Here is a 20,753-nt window from a genome sequence, read left to right as displayed (position 1 = left end):
AAAAAATTAAATAATTAAATAAACCAGGACAAATGTAGGACAAAATTTTCAGATGGAGGGCACTTTTTTAAATAAAAAATGGAGGACACACGAAAAAATTTGCTGATTTTTAAAAAAAGTTAAGATAAATGCATGTTTCTGAGGCTTCTATAGACAATTGCCCCACCATACCCCTCGCGTAAGACGCTAAAGGCCCCGGCGGCAATTGGCGGCAGGACCAGGCTGGGGCCGGTCCCAAGGCCTCACCGGGCCGCAGGTTGCCTACCCCTGGATTAAATCAACAAACAGGGAACTTAAAAAAAAAGATTGATCACTTAATAAAATAAAGCTCACCTGGCAAAAAATATGTACTTGTGTTAGACCAGTCGAATTCTAAATGAAATCCTAAACGTGCTGCTTTCACAGTAACAAGGATGACTAGGTAAATAACTGAAACAGTACCTATAAAGTAGAAAGAAAAAAAGAGCGAGAGAAGGCAATGACACTCTGACACATCTAGAGTGATAAGCAACAAAAAAGCTTGTTCTCTGATTACAAGACCTACAGAAAATAGGTAAGTACTTATCACAGCCTCCAGACCCACCACACATTCCCTTCTTTCCATGGTTTCCTCTTCCACATATATATCAAATCTGAAGATAACTGCTCTTGCTATGGTTTTACTTTACTTTACAGCCAGCCAATAAGTAGAATATTGGGTTCTTCAGAAATTATTGGATAGCAACTCCCATCCACCTTAGTCAGCTCTGAAAGGTCAGAATAACAGAACCATAGAGTAGAAACAGACCACAGGCCATCCAGTTCACCCACCCTCCACCCCCTGGCCATGCTGGAATACAGTCAAAGCACTCCTGGCAGATGGTAATCTAGCCTCTGTTTAAAACCCTCCAAAGGTAACTCTACCACACTCCAAGGCAACATGTTCCACTATCAAATAACTCTCACCATCAGGAAGTTCTTCCTGTTTAAATGGACTCTTTTCCTGTAGTTTGAATCCATTGCTCCGTGTCTTAGTCTCTGGAGCAGCACAAAACAAGCTTGCTCCATCTTCAATATGACATTTTTTTCAAATATTTAAACATGGACATTATACAGTGTGCCCACGTTATATGCAGGTGCGCCTTATGCGGCTTCCAGCATACACCATGCACCAGAAAGAGTAATGGCACACGTGCCTGTGGTGCACGCCATCACGTGCCGCCGCAGGCATGAGCTCCATTGGCTTTAATGGGGCTCGAGGATACGTGGAATTTCCCTTACTCAGGGGTGTCCGGAACGGATCCTCCACGTAAGGGAAGGGACCACTGTATTCTTGTCAGAGTTTGATTTCCAACAAATATCAGGATGTCAGGATACCTAAAATCTCCCATTATTACTGCATCTCTCCTTACTGAATGTTTTGTCATCTGCTCCAGGAAGGCATCATCTAGGTTCTTAGTCTGGCTTGGGGGTCTGTAGTAGATCTCCACAGCAACACCACAGTTGATTCTCTACCCCTTAATTTTTATCCAGATTTTTACCCAACCTGGCTTCCAGGATTTAAGGAATGGAACTCTTCACAGGTGCAAACATCCTGACATGTAATGCTCCTCCCCCTCCCCTCCTGTTTGATCCATTTCTCTAAAACAGGTTATAACCCTCTATTACTACATTCCAATGATGAGACTCAGGTTATAGTGATGCCTATTGCAGCTGGACCCTGTATTACATGAAGGAACCCTTCATGTGATTTGAAATAATTTTATTAGCAAAAATGAATGGCAATGTGTTTTCTCTAGGATTTTTCTAGAGAAATGTGACTCTATGGTATGCTTCTGCAACAAGTTGACCAGGAGAGTGTGCAAATGCAACTAAAGAGTGACCACATTTCCTTGTGTGAAAGTTAAACTGCATAATATGAAATCGTGTAATGTGAGGTTCTAATGTACATCACATTTACTTTGCTGTGTTTAGAGTTAAAAATCATCTTGTTTATTTCCTGTGTTCTCTGCATGAGTGTAGGGATATCTAATATCACAGGTCATTCCCCCTAGCTGCTTATTTAAGTCTTCCACATATAAGTTCTTGTACCTGTCATTCAGGCTATCATATCCAGTACTGGATAACTCCTGGCCTCCAGAACACTGTTTCTCTCTCCTACATAAGTCCGTTTAAAACCATATTGATGATAGTGGCTAGATTTCAACAACATCTGGAGGGATACAAACATTCTCCATTCCTGCTTTGCATCAAAATTAATTAGGAACAGACAAGGGAAAAGGCACACAGGATGTTGGACAGGGTAGCTGCAAAAATTATGTTAATGCTATGTTGATTCCTTTACAGCTTTTTTGTACAATGATCATTTGTACTTGATAGGGAAAAAATTGACGCCCTTTGTAAAGATCTTCATTTCCAAGAATCCCCAGCCAGAATGCTCAGTTACCATGCTAGTTGGGGGATTTGGGGAACTATAGCCTGACAACATAACATATCTAAGCTCTGTATCTGAGAAATGCTCCTAATAACTTTTGTTAAATAATTGTGGAGGGTACTATCAGAAACATTGGGGGTTTTAAGCAGAAGAACTGTAGCCAATTCACATATGTAGAAACCTCAGCTCAACATTTTCATAAACACGAGAGAACAGAATATCAAGTTAAATTTACAATACAATATCCTTGTTTTAAAGGTTTCCTCTTCATATTGTAAACCACTTTGGAATTTTTGAAAGGCACTATGAGGAAAATGAGTCTATATGTCAAACTGTCCTTTAACATTTTACTATTACCTCAGAAAACATGTAAGAACTAGAAACTTTTGTTTTCCTTTTTTCCCTTTCTTTTTAAGTTTTTCAGAATTCAGAGATATTTTTGGCAGGAACTTATGGCCAACTCAGCAAACTTGGTGAAGGATGATGGGAATTACAGTTCAAGAATGTTGGGAAGGCCACTTTCCAGAAATGTTAAATGGGTAGTCAAATTCACAGCAAGCACTGCCATAAATGTTTGGCTCTTTCTCTCACAGGACCAAGCAATATTTCTGTAATCCCATCTTCCTTTTAAAAAACAGCTCTGTAGGAGTTGGCAACTGACCTCCAGAGAGCAGAACTGGGGAGGAGATGTTAAGCCTTTTCTCTCAGTAACAATTCATGGGTGGAACCACCTGCTTTACCAACCCTGAAAATTTTGGTAATATTGTAGGAGCAGAAAACTAAGGTAAAACGCAGAAAATACCTGTCATGGAGGTCATAGCCTCCAAGGGAAGAGCACATCAAGCCTCCCAGCTTGCATGCCTTTTCAATCAAGCCTAGTGTCACTCACGTAGGGAGGAAAAAAAAACATTATTTTAACTTTAGAGAGTCTTCATATAGGCAGTTGGGACAATGCACCAGTGAAAGTAGCAGCAGGCTGAACTTCTGTAGTAGATAGGCAAGTGGTCACAGCATAAGGACCTTGGTACGACACTGGCAAGTAGGTACAGACGATGAGGAACCCAGGATTAGACTGAGATATGTCGAGTCCCAAGGATCAAACAAAACACAAACAATGAAGAGAAGGTGCCTGAGAAAATGAGAAAGGGTGCTGCACATGAGCCACCCCAGGCGTTTCTTTGCCTTGTCAACTTGCATGGCCTTTTTGCAGAGTGGCTCATTTTCTAGTTCCCTCTACGTTGCTTTCTGCTTACATCTCTCTTTGAAATATCCTTACCGCTCTGGTGCCCAGAAAAGGGCTCAGACAAGCTGCTACTTTCACTGGTGAATGTCCTTCATTCCCAAGTTCAAATCAGAAGTGTGCCATATCTGAATCACTTCTAATGCCTTGTAGTTTCTGCCCTTCAGGTCCTTCCCTTTCAGAGCTTCTTGGCTCCTTACCCTGCAGATGCTTTAACTGAGGCCAGGAAGCTGGGAACTGACAAGGCAATGTCTTTCGTAAATCCTGCTCTTCCACAATAGCTAATAATGTATATCTTCTTCCATGTGGTGAAAATATTAGCACTTCAGTCTTTTGAACTGGGAAGAGTCACAGAGATTGCGACCTCTTTTTCAGTGCTGCTTTCCCAACTTTGTTCAATTTTGAATTGAATCTCCACTCCCATCCAAATAAGCTTTTCAGCACCATGGAAGCTATTTGGTCATCTAGTACAGACCTCTCATCAATGCATAGTCCCCCATCTCACTCCCAGTTTAATGAAGAGATTAAAAAGAAATAGTAAAAAAAAAATGAAAAAGTTAAACCAAGATTTCTATGGCCTTGTGGTGAGTGTAACATACACTTTTCCAAACACATTACATATATATTCTCCAGGAATGCTATTGCCTACCTAAGATGTTAAATTTGGCAAAGAAAGATGGAGACTTAAAATTCAAGAGCAGAAGAATGATGCTCAGGTAAAATGGGACTGTTTTCGATTTGTTCCACCACTCTTCAAATTCCTGAAATCCAGCACCACTGGTAGAAACAAAGAGAGAAGTTTTGTTTCCTGGCACATCCTGGCCAGCACCATCTGGACATATTACTGTAAAAATCAAAATAGGAGACAAAAATGGGATTTAGGTTCAGGAAAGAATAAGGCAGGTGTATTCAAAATCAGAACCTAAAGAGTGAATGTAATAAGAGCTCTACTGTGTGTGAAGCAACAGAGTACTTAGTGTGGGTTCTAAATCCATCTCATAATAAATCTTCCCCCATGATGGCCCAAACTCTGCCCTACTCACCCACATGCCTCGGAATTTTCTGAACAGTCTCAATTTATAAAGAAGGTCACACACATGCACACGAAAGTATTATGAGGCAACAACGACTCTCCTACTTCTCTCCACCCTTGCCTCCATCACACCCTCCCTGTCACCACTGTGTGAAAGTTCTCCACGCCTCTGCCAGGACACCTCTGAACAATTCTCCAGTTTGGGAAACATCGCTGAATGTTTTGTTTGTTGAAATTCTTGCTCTATCCCTGCCCTTCCTGCTTACAGAAACCAACAGAGAAACAAGACAGCAGTCAAAGGGGTGTTTTTCTTCTGTGTATTGCTATTATGGCTGCATCTAGTCACACATTCTCTCCCTCCCCATGGATGTGTGCAGTGTCTTGTTTGGTGGCATTGTATCTCATTGCCTGGAGACAAGCGGCTGCCCACTTGTCTGTCATGAGTAAGCAGTTCTTAATTAGAAACAGGGGCATTGCTTTGGGGTGTGGGGGGTGAAGACCATAGCAGCTGACTCCCTAAGGGGGAATGACACCACTACTCCCCAAGCACCTGCATTTGGGAAGAAATGGGCTGTGGTGTTCACCTGTGTGCTTCTAATATGCTGGATCTCAACGGAAAGATGGTGTGAGTAGGGCAAGACACAGTGGGGAAAGAAAGATGAAGCCTCAGATTTTTTTAAATTAAAATTTTATTTTTTTAAAAGAAATAAAAATGTTATTGTTTAAAAAATTTTTTAAAAAAAATCACATCTTACCAAATTTTCACTTTAACCACATTAAACTATGTACATATAAATATATGTAGGCTGTAAATATGATACTGTAACTTAAAGGTATAATTGTCATTTCGCTAGTTGTTTATTTCACAACTACTGCCATTACATTTAGTGATCTACAGGAATTACAATTTCCAAGTAATAGTAGCACAAAAAAGAGTACTAATGATTCTGCATGGTATAGTATAGGGGGTGATACCATGAATTACCGCACCGGGTGATGACAACCCTAACAACAAACAAAAACAAGCTTCATTTATATACTGCTCATACCGCCTAAGCAGTGTCTAAGCGGTTTACAACTGTAAGCTAATTTGCCCCCAACAATCTGGGTACTCATTTTAGCGACCTCGGAAGGATGCAAGCCTGAGTCGAGCTTGAGCCCTTTTTCTGGTCTTGAACTTGCAACCTTATGGGTTTGAGTGAGTGGCTGCAGTACAGGCATTTAACCACTGCGCCACCAGGACTCCAACGCCACTGATTATGAGAAGGCTGTATTAGCACATATTTACTAATGGAGTTGGATTGAGACAGTGAAATCCACTGTTAGACACTACATATAGTCTGATATTATGATCAATTGCTGTCAATCCATCTTATACATAAACATAAAGGAAAAAATAGGATTTATATTTTAGTGAGGAATCTATTCTCTGGAGCCTAAATACCCTAAAAGTACCAGATCCTGTCTGATCTTGGAAGCTAAACAGGGTCAGTCCCGGTTAGTACTTGGATGGGAGAAGATCACCAATGAAGACCACATGCTGTAGCTGTAGCTGTAGGCTATATTTCAAGGGAAGGAACTGGCAAAACCACCTCTAAGTCTTCCTTGCCTAAGAAAACCCTATGAAATTGATGGGGCCATTGTAAGTCAACAGGTGACTTGAAGGCACATCTGAACTACAGAGCTAGAACTCTGTATCAGATAACTCTGTATCACCTGCTTCTCCCAGAAAACACCAGGGACCAGCAGAAAGATTCTGGAGGCACATGAGCCCAGTTGCTGAGGGTGTGGCAGACAAGCAGCACTTTAAAAAGCTGCCTTGCCACCCCAAGAACCATCACATGCCTCTCCCAGAAACACCAAGGACGAGCAGAGAGACTCTGGAGGCACAGGAGTCTAGCTGTTCCCCCCCCCCCAATGGTCCTAGACTGTAATGTTTTAAGATTGTTATCATTTATATTGTTTTTAGGATGGGGAATTGAGAATGGGAATTATTTTCTATTTTACTTGTTTTGTTTGTTTATTGCTATGTAATTTGCTTTGTTAATTTTATTGCTGCTGTGAATTGCTATGTATTTTTTGCTATTTATTGCTATTGTGAATTGCTTCGTTATTTTTTTATTGTTATTGTTTATTTGCTTTGTACTTACTTTATTGTTGTAACCTGCCCTGATTCCTTGTGATTGGGCAGGCTATAAATAAATCCACATATATATATATATTCAAAGTGGGTCAACAAACTCCAAATGCCAAAATTCCACTGGTATCAAACTACTATGTGTAGCGTAAATGCACTTTCACTTAAATGAACTTAAGTCTCACTGAAACTAAGCAGGCACAACAGACATGACTGCACTTGACTGACTTAGCCCAGCCAATTGTCCTTAAGGTCTGCTGCAATTTGATTAATTGCTGAAGTCTGACACAGCTGAATATCCTGCTGCATAACTCTTGTGAATTAACACCATTTTATGGGCTACTCCCCACAAAAGGTTGCACACACCCTCTTACAGAAACTTTTCCTCCTTCCCTGTCTTTTTCCAATTCTCCCTCTTGTCAAGTACCCAAAAGATTCATTCAAAACTGATGCTCTGAAGAATTACTTTAGATAAAACATCTGATTCATTTTGACAATCCACTAAATAAAGGTGCTGCATACCACTGAGCATATACATGTGTGAATATCAATGGTCAGGCTCATGCAGTCTGAGACAGGAATGGCAACAGCTACCACAAGCCATAGGTGCATAGGGCGTCCCAACTCTGTCTTTTGTGTCCTTCCTAATTCTATGTGCCTCTGCAGAGTGGCATATCAGAGTGGTTTTCAGCGTATAATTAGACAGCGCCCCCCCATTTGATTTTCTTGTTTGCCGGTTCTGGTCCAAACTGTGACCACTCTACATGGTAAGATATACATTCTGCTGAGTACATTTTTATACCATTATTCTGAACAGAGAATGTGTACTTTTAACATGGTAGGTTTCAACCTTTATTCAAGATAAAGGACACTTACTCATGTTAAGTTCTATATGAACCCATATCTCCTTTAAAAGGTTCTACGGCTCTTTGTACACAGTATCCACGTGCTAGTAAAGTTTTTTTCTTAGGATATAGATTGCTAGTATGGAAACACTCCATGCAAGTAATTCAGCACTGAGACTGAGGATCTTTTATGCAAAACGCTGGGCCAAAGGAAACCCTGTACAGGAAAGTGCTCTGAATGTATGCATTTTAATGTAAATTGGCTAATAGGTTTGTGATAGGTTAAACAGTGAGGGTAGGGGAAAGTGTTTGGTAATGCTTATCTGCACATTTTACTCCATTACATTTGCTCCCATCTTCTTTATATGTAATGAGGTAAGATCTGGCCAATCCAGTGATATGTAAGAACAATCTAACCACAGTAGGTCATGAACTGGTAACCTCCCAATTAGATTACTCTATGTGGGACTGCCCTTGACGACAACTACAAAATGCAGCAACTAGGCTGTTGACAGGAACAACTTATAGAAACCATATAACAGCAGTTACAAGAATTGACTGCCACTATATTTCAAATATGAATTCAAAGTACAGGTCATGACATTCAAAGCCCTAAATGGCCTGGAATCTCAATATTTGAAGCAGCACCTCTCTATATATATATTCCTGCCTGATAACCAAGTTCTGTCAAAAAAGTCTCCTACTCTGTTTCACTGGTATGCAAAGCATACAATTTAGGATGTAGGTCAGGGCCTTGTCCACTGTGGTACCTCAGTTGTATAAAGCCTTCCCCTTGGAGGCCTGAAGGACACCGATATTAGCTTCATTCTGGCACCAAGTTAAAACTAGTATTTCTGTAGAAAACCTCTGGGGCCTAATGACCTCATTCAATGTGTTTGTATCTATAGTTTTATACTTATTTAATTTTAATTTTTATGTTATGCAATTGTTTAATGTGCTTTTGGGATATTTAATTATGTTTATTGTTTTTGTCTTGTATTTTAAATGGCTCTAAATAATTTTACTGTAAGCTATCCAGAGATACTATGATACAGGGTAGAACAGAAGTATTGTAAATGAATAACTTTTTTTAAAAAAACAACAACCATTGTTAGCCCACAGAATGCCATCCATGATACAAGATTACCACTTTGGAGGACAGATGGAAGTAACTGCCATAAACAAGCATGATTTATGCACAGCCCATGATCTAACTATGTATTCTGTGGAAGTTTCTCCCTGTAAATCTTTTCATTCCATACTGGCAGTGTGCCTGGCCAGCTACAATGCTCTTAAACACAGGGCTCCATGGAGCATTTGGTCATGTTTCTGAAAAGCTAATAGATGCGGCTGAGTCATCAGCATTATTTTTGCCAGTCTGTTTGTTCTCCATTGTCTGTATACTAGCAGTCAGAGACAAAATAATCATTACTTTCAAAATTTACATGGGATTCATCTGTGCAGAGAATGGAAGATGGAAGACAAATGGTTGATTCCCCCCCCCAAGTGTTTGCTATAAATTGAAATTAACTAAGTTTATATGTATCTTACATTACAGTAAGTCATTATTCAAAATCAGAATGGCTTTTAATATAATTCTTAAACACTGTGCCACCTCTTCTGTGATAATCTTTTCAGTTGACCACATCTTTCTATACAAAAACTATGATTTTTCTGCAGGCAATTTCTTTTATTGGATACTGGAATACCATACCCTTTCTACTAAATTATGATTTTGCAAACTAAAAAAAATGATTTTTTAAAAGTACCAATTCCGGGACAATAAAATAAAATAAAAATAATTGTCCAGAATCCTGTTGGGCAGTTACAAATGCAAGGCCTAGAGTTACACACTTGTGACTGTTTCATATTTATGATCCTTCTTTAGATGCTAGTTTAGGGGATACATAGGGACTGCAAAAGTCCTTCAATCCCCATTTACTGAGCATCAGCCACAATGATCAACAGGAGTCTGTTCCCGTGTCATTAGGGAAGCAGCTGACTGACAATCCCACTCCCTATTGTGCCAGAAATCCCCAGCACAAGGGGAAAGTGCAACAGTAATTCTGTCTGTTGCACCAGAGATCACTCATGGGAGCGAGTGGAAATGTCAGTTAGGTGCTTCCTGATCAACAGGTGAACAGACTCCCACTGACTACAGTGGCCAATGTTATTTTTTCAGCAGTGAATTTTACAAAGAGGGTGTATACCTTCTCTCCTCTCATTGTCTGCCTTTGCTCTTTTGCTTTTCCTCTCTGTTCAATTGGATTTTTACTGTTACTAAAATATGTCTAAAGCATGATTTCACCAACAGAAAAAATACTGAAGAGATTTAATCCTTGAGAGGATAGAATGATTTCCAATGGGGAACTTCTTCAGTACCCAAGCTGAGTCCCCCTCCTAGTTCAAATGGGGGAAGATCCTGAGACAGACAGCAAGCTTAAGGGACAGAGACTTTTCCCTGGTTCGCCCCCCCCCCTCAGCCCACAGTCAGATACAAAAAACAACCACCACCAAGTTTAGGAAGCTTCAAACTACAAAAAATATTGTTATCTGATTTCTGCTGCCAGTGTTTTGATTTCTGTTCCCATGTTTAGAGAGTACAAACCTGAGAAGAGATGCCTATATTTGCACAGCTCTCTCTCTCTCTCTCTCTCTCTCTCTCTCTCTGTGTGTATTTATATATATATATATATGGGGGGGGGAGAGAGAGAGAGAGAGAGAGAGATGACTATATGTATAGCTACTGTCCATTTTCATACTCCAAGCTCTAGATGTAGTGGGCACAAATCTCACTCCCTTCTTCACATACACACTCTACCCATGAAAGGAGCAAGTCTGAGGGGGCATCTACCACAACATGGAACCTCACTGTGACATTAGTGTGTACTGCTGGAGAAGATGAGGCAAATAAAGGAACTAGTTGGGCAGGCTCAATCACATGGTTCTTCCTATCCAATTGTTACCCATCTAAAGGCAACACAAAATTATTTACCAAATCCTTTCCTCTCTCCAGACATTTCTCTATATGTGGGGATAGTTTCTGGAAGGATTGCTTACAATTAGGAAAACAGCTGAGTGGGGAATATGGTGGAGGGATGTGTGACCCTGCCGATGCGGTTGGACTGCAATCTTCATCCCATGTCACTGGCCATGCTGTTCAGGGCAGAAGTGAGTTGCATTCCAGCAATATATGGAAAGCCACACATTTCTGCAGTCCATTTGATTTTAAGCTAAAGTAATGAGTAGAACTCATATCTGTATAACCTGTGATCTCCTACTAAGCCAAAGGTGTCTTTGTTGTCAGAGATTTTTTTTTTGGGGGGGGGGGGGGGTGGAACTGTCATGTGTTCAGCTAGAGTGGTGAATCTCTGGGACTATCTGTTCTCACAATCACTTCCCATTAGCCATTCTGTGAAGCTCCTTGGAGTTGAAGTGCAAAAGATGCTGCACCTCTATATTAAGCAATAGTTTAACAAATCCCCAACCAGAAAGATAATGAGATAACCTACTGAGCTTGCAAAAAGCTGTCATACATGTCTAGTGACTTCCATTTGATGCAGCAGGACACAGATTGCAGACAACTGTTTTAGAAGATTCCTCCTTTGTCAATGGATATATTCAGTTAATAATTTCAGCCGTGAAGCACTAGAAAACTTTATGCTTTTGAGAACATCTGGGTGGTAAGAAATAAATAATGTTTTAGATTTTTCTTACCTCTCTCGCTCCCGTTAGTACCAGGAACAATATCTGTTACATTAATATTGTTAGCATAATCTAAAAAGAAAAATAACAACAAAAATGTATTAAGAACACCAGATCTCTGCAGCTAGCTTTTTCAAAGGTACATTTGAAACAATCATTTATTTTATTTTATTTTATTTTACTTATAGCCAACTTTTCTCCCAATATTTGACCAAAGGCTATAACAATATATGCTGAAGGAGTCATGCAGAAGCCAGCCTACCACTCCATTATTATACGAGCTTTCTTCAACTTGCTGTGCTGACTATGGGGTTTATGGTTAGGATTAAACCCTTTTTATTTGCTTAGGTATGTTAAATTTCAAACAACTGGTTAAAATAGTTTTTTGTTACAGTATTTCCATCTCATTGTATTGATGTCAGATTTTATTATTGATCCTACCATACAGAATATTTCCTCATGTGTGTATAGGTGTATGTCTTTGTTGCTGTTTCCAATGTATGATGACCCTATTATTGAGTTTTCTTTGCAAGATTTGTTTAAAGGTTTGCCATTGCCTTCCTATGAGGCCAAGACTTGCCCAAGATCACCCAGTGGGTTTCATGGCTGAGTGGGGAATCAAACCCTGTCACTGTCCAACACTCAAACCACTATATATATATATATGGTTACATGTAGTTAGTAGCCTTGAAGCCATATTCTGGAGTAACTGCATTTTCTCAAGAATGTTCAAAGGCAGGCAAGGTATTGCCCACTAGAATTGTTTAGAATGAACTTGGTATGAGAAAAGATCAAGTTAGATGGGTACATATATAGCAATTTCCACTTGCCTTCAAGCAAACACAATCAATGCAGTCCCATCTGTCTAACATGAGAAATAAGAAAAAAATAACGTTTTGGTCAAAGAGCAGGACACTCAAATAAATCATTTAAACCTGCTCTGCAGGGATTCCTGTGATATGGTGATTTCTCAGCTTTGGTAAGGGCTTTTTCCTTATTCCAAAAAGGCTGAACTGTCTTTCCAATAGTTAAGTTAAAGTCAGTAAGAACTTTAGGCTAAACAAATTCATGCTAAAATATCCTGATACTTGGGGCCTACTCATTTTTTCTTTGGCCATACCCACCAGTGGAATCTGGTCCCTTCCATTATGGGAAAGCATACAGGCAGTTCCCAGATATACATGTGAATATAGAGAATGTCTGTGGGTTTTCCAGGCTATGTCACTGAGTTCTGGAAGAGTTTATTCCTGGCGTTTCACCTGCATCTGTGGCTAGCATCTTCAGAGAATGGTGGCATGGAGGTGTGTGCGGTATATATAACTTGGTTGAGAGTAAATGATCTACATGTTAACCTCTGTTGGTCTGTTGCTGAATGGCAAGGCCTCAGGGTGGGAAGACATGTGAGGTGGATGTGTGTCTATTTAAACCCTCTGACCATGGGTGATGAACTGAGTCTTGATTTTGGTGTTCTTTGGGACTGGTAGCCAAACTATGCAGCTGTGGGCAGGTCTACATAGGGGACCGCTAAATACAATGTTCAAACACGAATCAAAGAACATGGGAAACACTGCAGACACTACAGCCAGAAAAATCGGCAGTAGGAAAACACATCATAAAACAATCTGGACATAGAATGCTATTTGAAAACACTGAAATTCTGGACCATGCCAGCAACTACCAGGTCAGAATGCATAGGGAGGCTATTGAAATCCATAAACATGGGGACAACTTCAACAGGAAAGAAGAAACACTGAAAGTAAACAAAGTTTGGCTACCAGTCTTGAAGAACACCAAAATCAAGATTCAATTCATGCAAATGATCATCATCCCAGATCAGGGGGTTTCCTGACAGACAATGGATTGCTAATTAAATAGACACACATATTCTCCTGCATATCTTCCCACCCTGAGGCCTTGCCATTCAACAACAGATCAATACACAGTTAACATATAAATCACTTCCAACCAAGGGTCACACAAATATATATACCCCACATGCTTCCATGCTACCACCCTCTGAAGATGCCAGCCACAGATGCAGGAGAAACATCAGGAATAAACTCTTCCAGAACGTGGCCCAGAAAACATAGCCCAGAAAACTATGGATACCGGCCATGAAAGCCTTCCACTTCACATAGGGTGTGTCTATTCACATTCCTTAAGACCTGGGAAGAAACCTTTTGATTTTAAAAGTATAGGAATCATGAATCAATACAACTGGTTAACAACTTTCCTAAATAAAGTGTAATTTAACAATGAGCCATGGGAAGCTATCCGAGAAGGTAAAAGATCAATAACAATCAGCACCTTTTTGTATGTACAGGCATCTGTCAGAGACAACTATCCAAAAGGGTGGTTCCACTGATGAAATTACAGTCCGCTCTCACTATACGCAGGGGGATCTGTTCCGGAGCCCCCCACGTATGGTAAGCGCCTCATCATTTCCATGGGGCGTGCCTTCCGCATAAGCTCAAAGCCGCGGAAGGCAAGCCTGCCTATGAGGAGGGCTGACTGTACTTCTCTTAGTGGAATTAGTGGGGATGATCTCTTCTCACTCTCATACTCCCAAAAGCTGCTCTGGAAAATCCTCCAGGGCTCTTTTTGAGTGCTACAGACAGAGCCAGCATAGCGTAGTACTCTGAGCAATGGACTATGATTCTGGAGATCAAGGTTTGAATCTCTGCTTGGCCATGGAAACCTGGGCAAATCATCCACTCTCAGCCTCAGAAAAACCCATGGTAGGTTCACCTTAGGGTTGATGTAAGTTGGAAACAACCTGAAGGTACATAACAAGAATAACAGATAGTTGCAAGGGTGAAGTGAGGGGAAAGCAGCTGGGTGTTAGGATGATGTAAGCTGATTAGAGCTATTCCATACTGGATCTATTACTGTCAGACACATATAAGTCTAACATTTCAGGCTAGTTTGTCTTGAAAGATAAGTAATAATAATAAAAAAATTATTTATATCCCGCCTCTCTACAAAATGCACTCAAGGCGGCTTACAAGATTAAAATATACAGTTCGAACCCTCAACCCACCCACCCTTAAAATACAATTAAACAATGTAAAATTTAAAACATAAAACATAGTTAAAAACAATACAGTAACTGTGGTGAAGTCAGAGGTCAGCAGTTAGATTTTCCTTCTGATAGCTGGAGACTATTCAGAAAAGGCCTGCCGGAAGAGATCCATCTTTATAGCTCTTTTAAAGCTGTTTAGAGTGGTAGTATGACGGATCTTGTCCGGCAGGCCATTCCACAATCTGGGAGCAACAGCTGAGAAGTTCCTCTGGGAGGTTGTTGACAAATTTTTCCCTGAGGATCTAAGTGTGTGGGGAGGATTATATGGAAAGAGGCGGTCCCAAAGATAGGTTGGACCCAAGCCATTTAGGGCTTTAAAGGTGATAACCAACACCTTGTACTGGGCCCGGAAACTGATGGGCAGCCAGTGAAGTGATCTTAAGATCGGTGTTATATGGTCTCTTCTGGATGTACCAGAGACCAGTCTGGCTGCCATATTTTGATCTAACTGAAGTTTCCGGACCAAGGCGTGAGGTTACCGGTGCATGTACTACAGTCTCAAGGTCCCTGACTTCCAGGAAAGGACACAGCTGGCATATCTGCAGGAGCTGATAACAGGCACTCCTGACCATCATATTCACCTGATTTGTCATGTGAAGTAATGAATCTTGGAGCACCCCCAGACTGCGAACACAGTCCTTTGAGGAGAATGTGACCCCTTCTAGGACTGGAGATTGTATCCCGATGCCTGAGTTCGGAGCTGATACTATAAGTACCTCCGTTTTGTCTGGATTCAGTTTCAATTTGTTTTCCCTCATCCAATCCATTACTGCCTTAAGACAGTCATTGAGAGGCGAGACGCCATCTGAAGTCAAAGCTGAAAACTGGGACATGGAGAAATATATCTGGGTTTCATCAGCGTACTGATAACACCCCGCCCCATGCCTCCAGATAATCTCTCCCAGCAGCTTCATGTAAATGTTGAAAAGCATCAGGGACAGAATGGTGCCTTGTGGGATGCCACAATTAAGCTCCTTCCTTGCCGAGCAACTGTCCCCGAGCACCACTCTCTGGAATCTGCCCGAGAGGAAGGAACAGAACCATTGAAGTGCAGTGCCTCCTATTCCTAACCTTCTCAGGTGATTCAAGAGGATGTCATGATCTATAGTGCCAAACGCCGCTGAGAGGTCCAGAAGCACCAACAGGGTCACACTACCCCTGTCGATGCCCAGACGTAGGTCATCAGCCAGAGCAACCATGGCAGTCTCAACTCCAAATCCTGTCCTAAAGCCAGTTTGAAATGGATCTAGATAATCGGTTTCATCCAAGACAGCTTGGTGTTGAAGAGCAACCGCTCTCTCAATCACAATGGCAAATGTTCTATTGTTTTGAGCAATAAATATTGCTGTATTATCTGACTCAAAGAGATGTGGACATAATGCTATAGCAAATTACCAGAATACCCAATACAGAGAGCAGCATCTCTGTTTACACATGTTTCTACAAAATAAACACTATGCAGAATGCAAGCATTTGGATCAAAGTGTATTCATATCCAATTAGTAAATCTCTCTTCAAGCTACTGCACTGCCATCTGCTGGATAAATACCTATGTCCAACTGGTAAGCTTCTCCTCAAGCTCTCTCTCTCTCTCTCTCTCTCTCATATTTATATCTTGTCTTTGTCTTAACACACCATTAATTGGGGGTAGGGAAAGCCCTCACAATTTGCTTCTGGCTTATGATCCTTAATCCACCTCTCTTATACTGGTTCACCAGCTTCATGGGACAAAAGAGGAGCGTTTATCAAAACCTGAGTGGACCTACAGGCCACAAACAGCTGTCTGATCTCCCTGGTTCTGGCTGTATCTCAACCTCTGTTCACTTGGTAAACGCTTACTTCAAAATCCTTTTGTATTTTATAATCTCCAATAATACTCCTGCACCCACTAAAAAACAAGCATGCTCAAGCTAAGGTAGATATAGTGAAACCTCTGACAGTTCAAGGACAGAGCTTACAAATGTGGGGTGGGGAGTGGAGGTACAACTTCCAAAATCCCCACAACCAGCAAGGGAGATAGCGTAGTAATATTACAGAAAAACAACTTCTCCAGCTTTTATTTAAAGTAGCTAACAGCTACAAAGGGAAGCTCAAATGCTCCTTTGAATCGAAGAACTAGCCTGTGCTTTCTCCCTGCTGTGCACTGCATTGCCATCTGCTGGATAAATACCTGAAACAAATTAACTCTCTTATGATTGTAATAAAGCAGCAATGTGGTCCACTTAAGAAGGTATTTAAAGCCCATCACGCCTATTTAGACTTGTTGAAATCCAGCTGAGGGTTACTTCTAAGTATAGGGGTTAACTGAAAGAGAGAAGTTGTTAGCATGAGCTTTTGTAGACTTGAGTCTACTAACTCAGATTCATGAAAGGGTAAAGTGAAACAATTTCTAGCAGATGCAATAATGAGATCTATTAAATCTATTTGTCAGGTAGGAAAAATGTACTTACTATAAATAAACTTTCCTGTGTTGAAAAGGAAATTAGACATGAGGACCCAGTAAACCACCATGGCTCCAATAAGAGACACCATTGAAAATAAAAGACTAGACCGTTGTCCAAAAGATCCAAAATAATACTTGCAAACATCTGGGAATTCCCAAGTTGAGGTATCTACTAAAGCTGTAAACACAAGAGACATCAGTAAGAAGAAAGGTTAATACCAGGGCTCACTGATTTAATTCTATGCTAATTGCAGTGAGTTTCAGGTCTTCACAAGACTGATAAGCATAAAATATTAAGGTAACTAAATGAAGAGATTATGACAAACTGATTACCTCTATACTAATAATAGAGTAAAAACCATAGAACCTTAAAGGGAGCTTTGCATATATGTACTCATCTATAAGTCTAAAAATGTATGCCCAAAAATTGACCTCAAAATCCCAGGTTGACTTATTTACGGGTCACTATGGCAATGTGATAGCAGCTCTTTCAGATTTCCCCATGCAATGCAGAGAGGAGTTTATTTCTCTCTGGAGCCAAGCAGAAAGAGTCCGGGGTGATTGACTGATATTGCTGTTTGTTTAAGAGTTCATCTCCCGCCTGCGCGTCTGGCTGAAACAAAAGCTGAAATGATGAAGCAAAAAGCCTCAGTGAGAATCTCTCTTACCATAAGCACACATACATACACTAAAGGAGCCATCAATTTTTATTGTTTATTTATTTATTATATTTATTTGTATCCTGCTCTTTTCCTAGGAAGTTTTACCCTCAACCTATCCATGGGTCATGGCAAAATTCATAATTTTGCCCACAAAACCTGGCCTCGGCTTATACATGAAGTAGACTTATAGTTGAGTATATATGGTAATTAAGTAATGTCCATAAATTAAAATAAATATTTGAATGGAGTTTTCATGAACAGAATAGAGATGTCTATGTGCAGCTTAAACTGATTGAATTCTATATAATTTAGTCCTATTTTCTTCAGCAAGATTAAAATTAATTTCTCCAGTTTCAGCCACCTGTGATGTACATAGCCCATAGACCACACATGCAATTTTTTGTTTTGAATGTTTTGTACCAAACCATGGTACAGAGATTTGGTGTAAAAAAAGCCCATTCTATTTAAATTTTTAAAAAGAGAGAGCAGCTGTTTTAAATGTCTTCTTGCAATTAACCTCCAAAATCTGGGGGCAAGCCCCACAAAAATATTTAAATACAAGCATATTCCACATGTTCTAAGGAATTATTTGAATATGCTGAAATTTGGTAGAGCAGTTTGCTACAAATTGTGGCAGCAGATCAACAATAGAGTGATGTGTTCTTGGGAGGAAAATTGGCCCATGAGCACACCAAAACTGCTTGCCTCTACATTAAATGTACATATTCCTCAGTGCCCCACTTGTTTTAGTCATATGCTCTGACTTTACTCATTGCCAGGTCAAGTTCCAGATGTGAGGGTATTCTCATCCAAGTGCCCTTTAGAACAAACAAATTCCCTCTTAATTTAGTGAGTTTGAACAAGAGCGCCACAATTAGTGACAGAAAGGTTAGAGCAATCATTTCCATTTACCACAGTTCTCCCAACAGGAAAAATCAGAACAGGACACAGCTGGGTGCCCACTTCCAGTTCTGAAGGATGGGAGGCAAAACCTGTGCCTCATTTTAATGCAAAATCACCACAGTTCCAAATAGCAGAACCACATATGCTACTGAAACACATACTCACGTATCATTGTCCTTGACTTCACAACTCTATAGCAGCAGTATAGTGTCAAGATGCCCATTAGCAGAATAATAATTATTCCAGTAGTAAATCCTGCCTGTTTTTAAAAAACAAGTTTTTAAAATCAAATGCATTAATAAGCTCTGATGTTGATGGAAGACTTATGCAAATATTTTTCCTTACATGCACACACATACAACTGCCATACCTGCTTTATTCCCCAGGGAATACTTAATATAGATGTGCCCATCATGGTATTCCAGATCATAAATCTGAGAAGGGAAACAGCACATAAAAATATCATTAAAAATCTTACCATTATTTGAAGATACTCTTTTTTTAAAAAAAATATTATTTTGTATCATGAATTTATAAAAGACAAATTCTAAAACAATGTTAGCCATGCAAGAAAATTCCTTCACATACATTGTTACCAGGCTTGAGTTTTTGCCACAGCCATCAGGACAACCATCTATTTTGAAAGCTGTTCCCAAAGGACTATACACATAGATTTCTTCTGGAGCAGGAAGTACATGATCAGGAGCTACCTAACAAAAGATGAAAACAGAAAGTGTTAGCCATATTCCAGTGCAATATTTATTCATAAGCCAAGACATTGGAAGTTTTGTCAGTTATTCAAGAGTGACAGAAATATATTCTGACGATGCTTAGGGGTCATTCACACGTACTTTTTTGAACAAAGAAATTCACATCCCTATGCCGATTCAGAACTGATTCAGTCATCCCACTATGCTTACCGCGATCAAATATCTTTGCGCCATTTTAACCCTGCTGCCATTCACATTTGCCACCATATCAATTTAAAATGGAGGTGTCTCCATTTTCTGGAACAATGTAGTGTGATCCCAATCAATTCAGTAGCATACTCACACTACCAAAGATGCAGATTGTTGTAGCTCTTAAAAAAAGAATCGCTATGGGGTCCAGTGCCAAAAGCATTGATTTAAGTGGGCTTTTTGGCTGCCTCCCCACAAACAGCATTGACTGCAGTCAGGACAAGTGTGAACATCATGGAAATAAACCGGTTCAAAACCAATTTATTTCTGTAGTATGAATGGCCCCTTAGAATGAACCACTTTTTTATTACTACTTCTCACATTCCAAGGCTAATGTCAAACACTGAAAATAGGTATGGGGATTTCTCAGTCCTGGCTCTGATTAAATTCTACTTCAGGTACTATCTTTTCCAGTACCTATCTATCCAGGTTCTAGGATAGAATTTGGTACCCTGGAATAACAAGATTTGTGGGACTACTCAAACAGAAGCTTGGGTTGTGGTGTCCTGATGTGGAATTCCCTTTTGGTATTGAGACAAGACACTCTTTTCATTCAGGTCTGGCTAAAAAATGTATCTATCTTTAATCTCAGGAACTTCAATTTTCCAGAATTTTAAATTACAAGCACTTGTCATCTAATTTTAAAGCAAGAAAGAAACCCTTTATAGATTTATAGTCATTTTGTTCCCTGCAACAGCCACTTCAGAATCTAGAACAGGGGTAGGCAACCTGCGGCCCGCGGGCCGGATGCGGCCCAGCGAGGCCTTGGGACTGGCCCCAGCCTGGTCCTGCCGCCGATTGCCGCCGGGGCCTTTGGCGTCTCACGCGAGGGGTATGGTGGGGCAATTGTCTATAGAAGCCTCAGAAACATGCATTTATCTTAACTTTTTTTAAAAAATCAGCAAATTTTTTCGTGTGTCCTCCATTTTTTATTTAAAAAGTGCCCTCCATCTGAAAATTTTGTCCTACATTTGTCCTGGTTTATTTAATTATTTAATTTTTAAAATTATTTAATTTTTTATTTTTTGGCTTCGGCCCCCCAGTTGTCTGAGGGACAGCAACCCGGCCCCCAGCTCAAAAGGGCTGCCTACCCCTGATCTAGAACAATGAGACAATGGCAACCCTCTGTTAATCCATTTCACTACAATGCAACCTTTTCTCACCAATGCTCTGTCTGAAGGTGAAGACAGTCTACTGTAGTAGTGAATCCGCTTATTCATTGCTGAAGCTTCAGCTGTAACTCTCTGTATGTCATCATTCACACTAACAATATTTGTAGGTTCTACATGAAATGGCCTAAAAAAACAAAAAGTCAACAGCTCTTCATTAAC

General features: G+C 40.2%; 1 protein-coding gene across 1 annotated transcript in view; it reads right to left on the bottom strand.

Annotated features, from left to right (window-relative positions):
• The window catches only part of SLC38A9 (solute carrier family 38 member 9), a 57,248-nt gene that overhangs the window by 26,032 nt on the left and 10,463 nt on the right, over positions 1-20,753 (bottom strand). Inside the window, 8 exon segments of the mRNA XM_042451994.1 lie at positions 334-441; positions 4,303-4,497; positions 11,386-11,445; positions 16,906-17,076; positions 18,629-18,722; positions 18,834-18,897; positions 19,052-19,173; positions 20,586-20,718. Of these exon segments, the coding sequence (XP_042307928.1) occupies positions 334-441; positions 4,303-4,497; positions 11,386-11,445; positions 16,906-17,076; positions 18,629-18,722; positions 18,834-18,897; positions 19,052-19,173; positions 20,586-20,718 (947 nt within the window).

Source organism: Sceloporus undulatus, chromosome 2, assembly GCF_019175285.1.
Source record: "Sceloporus undulatus isolate JIND9_A2432 ecotype Alabama chromosome 2, SceUnd_v1.1, whole genome shotgun sequence".
Taxonomy (NCBI): Eukaryota; Metazoa; Chordata; class Lepidosauria; order Squamata; family Phrynosomatidae; genus Sceloporus; species Sceloporus undulatus.
Note: the sequence above shows the minus strand (reverse complement) of the source record. Positions and strands in the feature narration are given on the sequence as shown.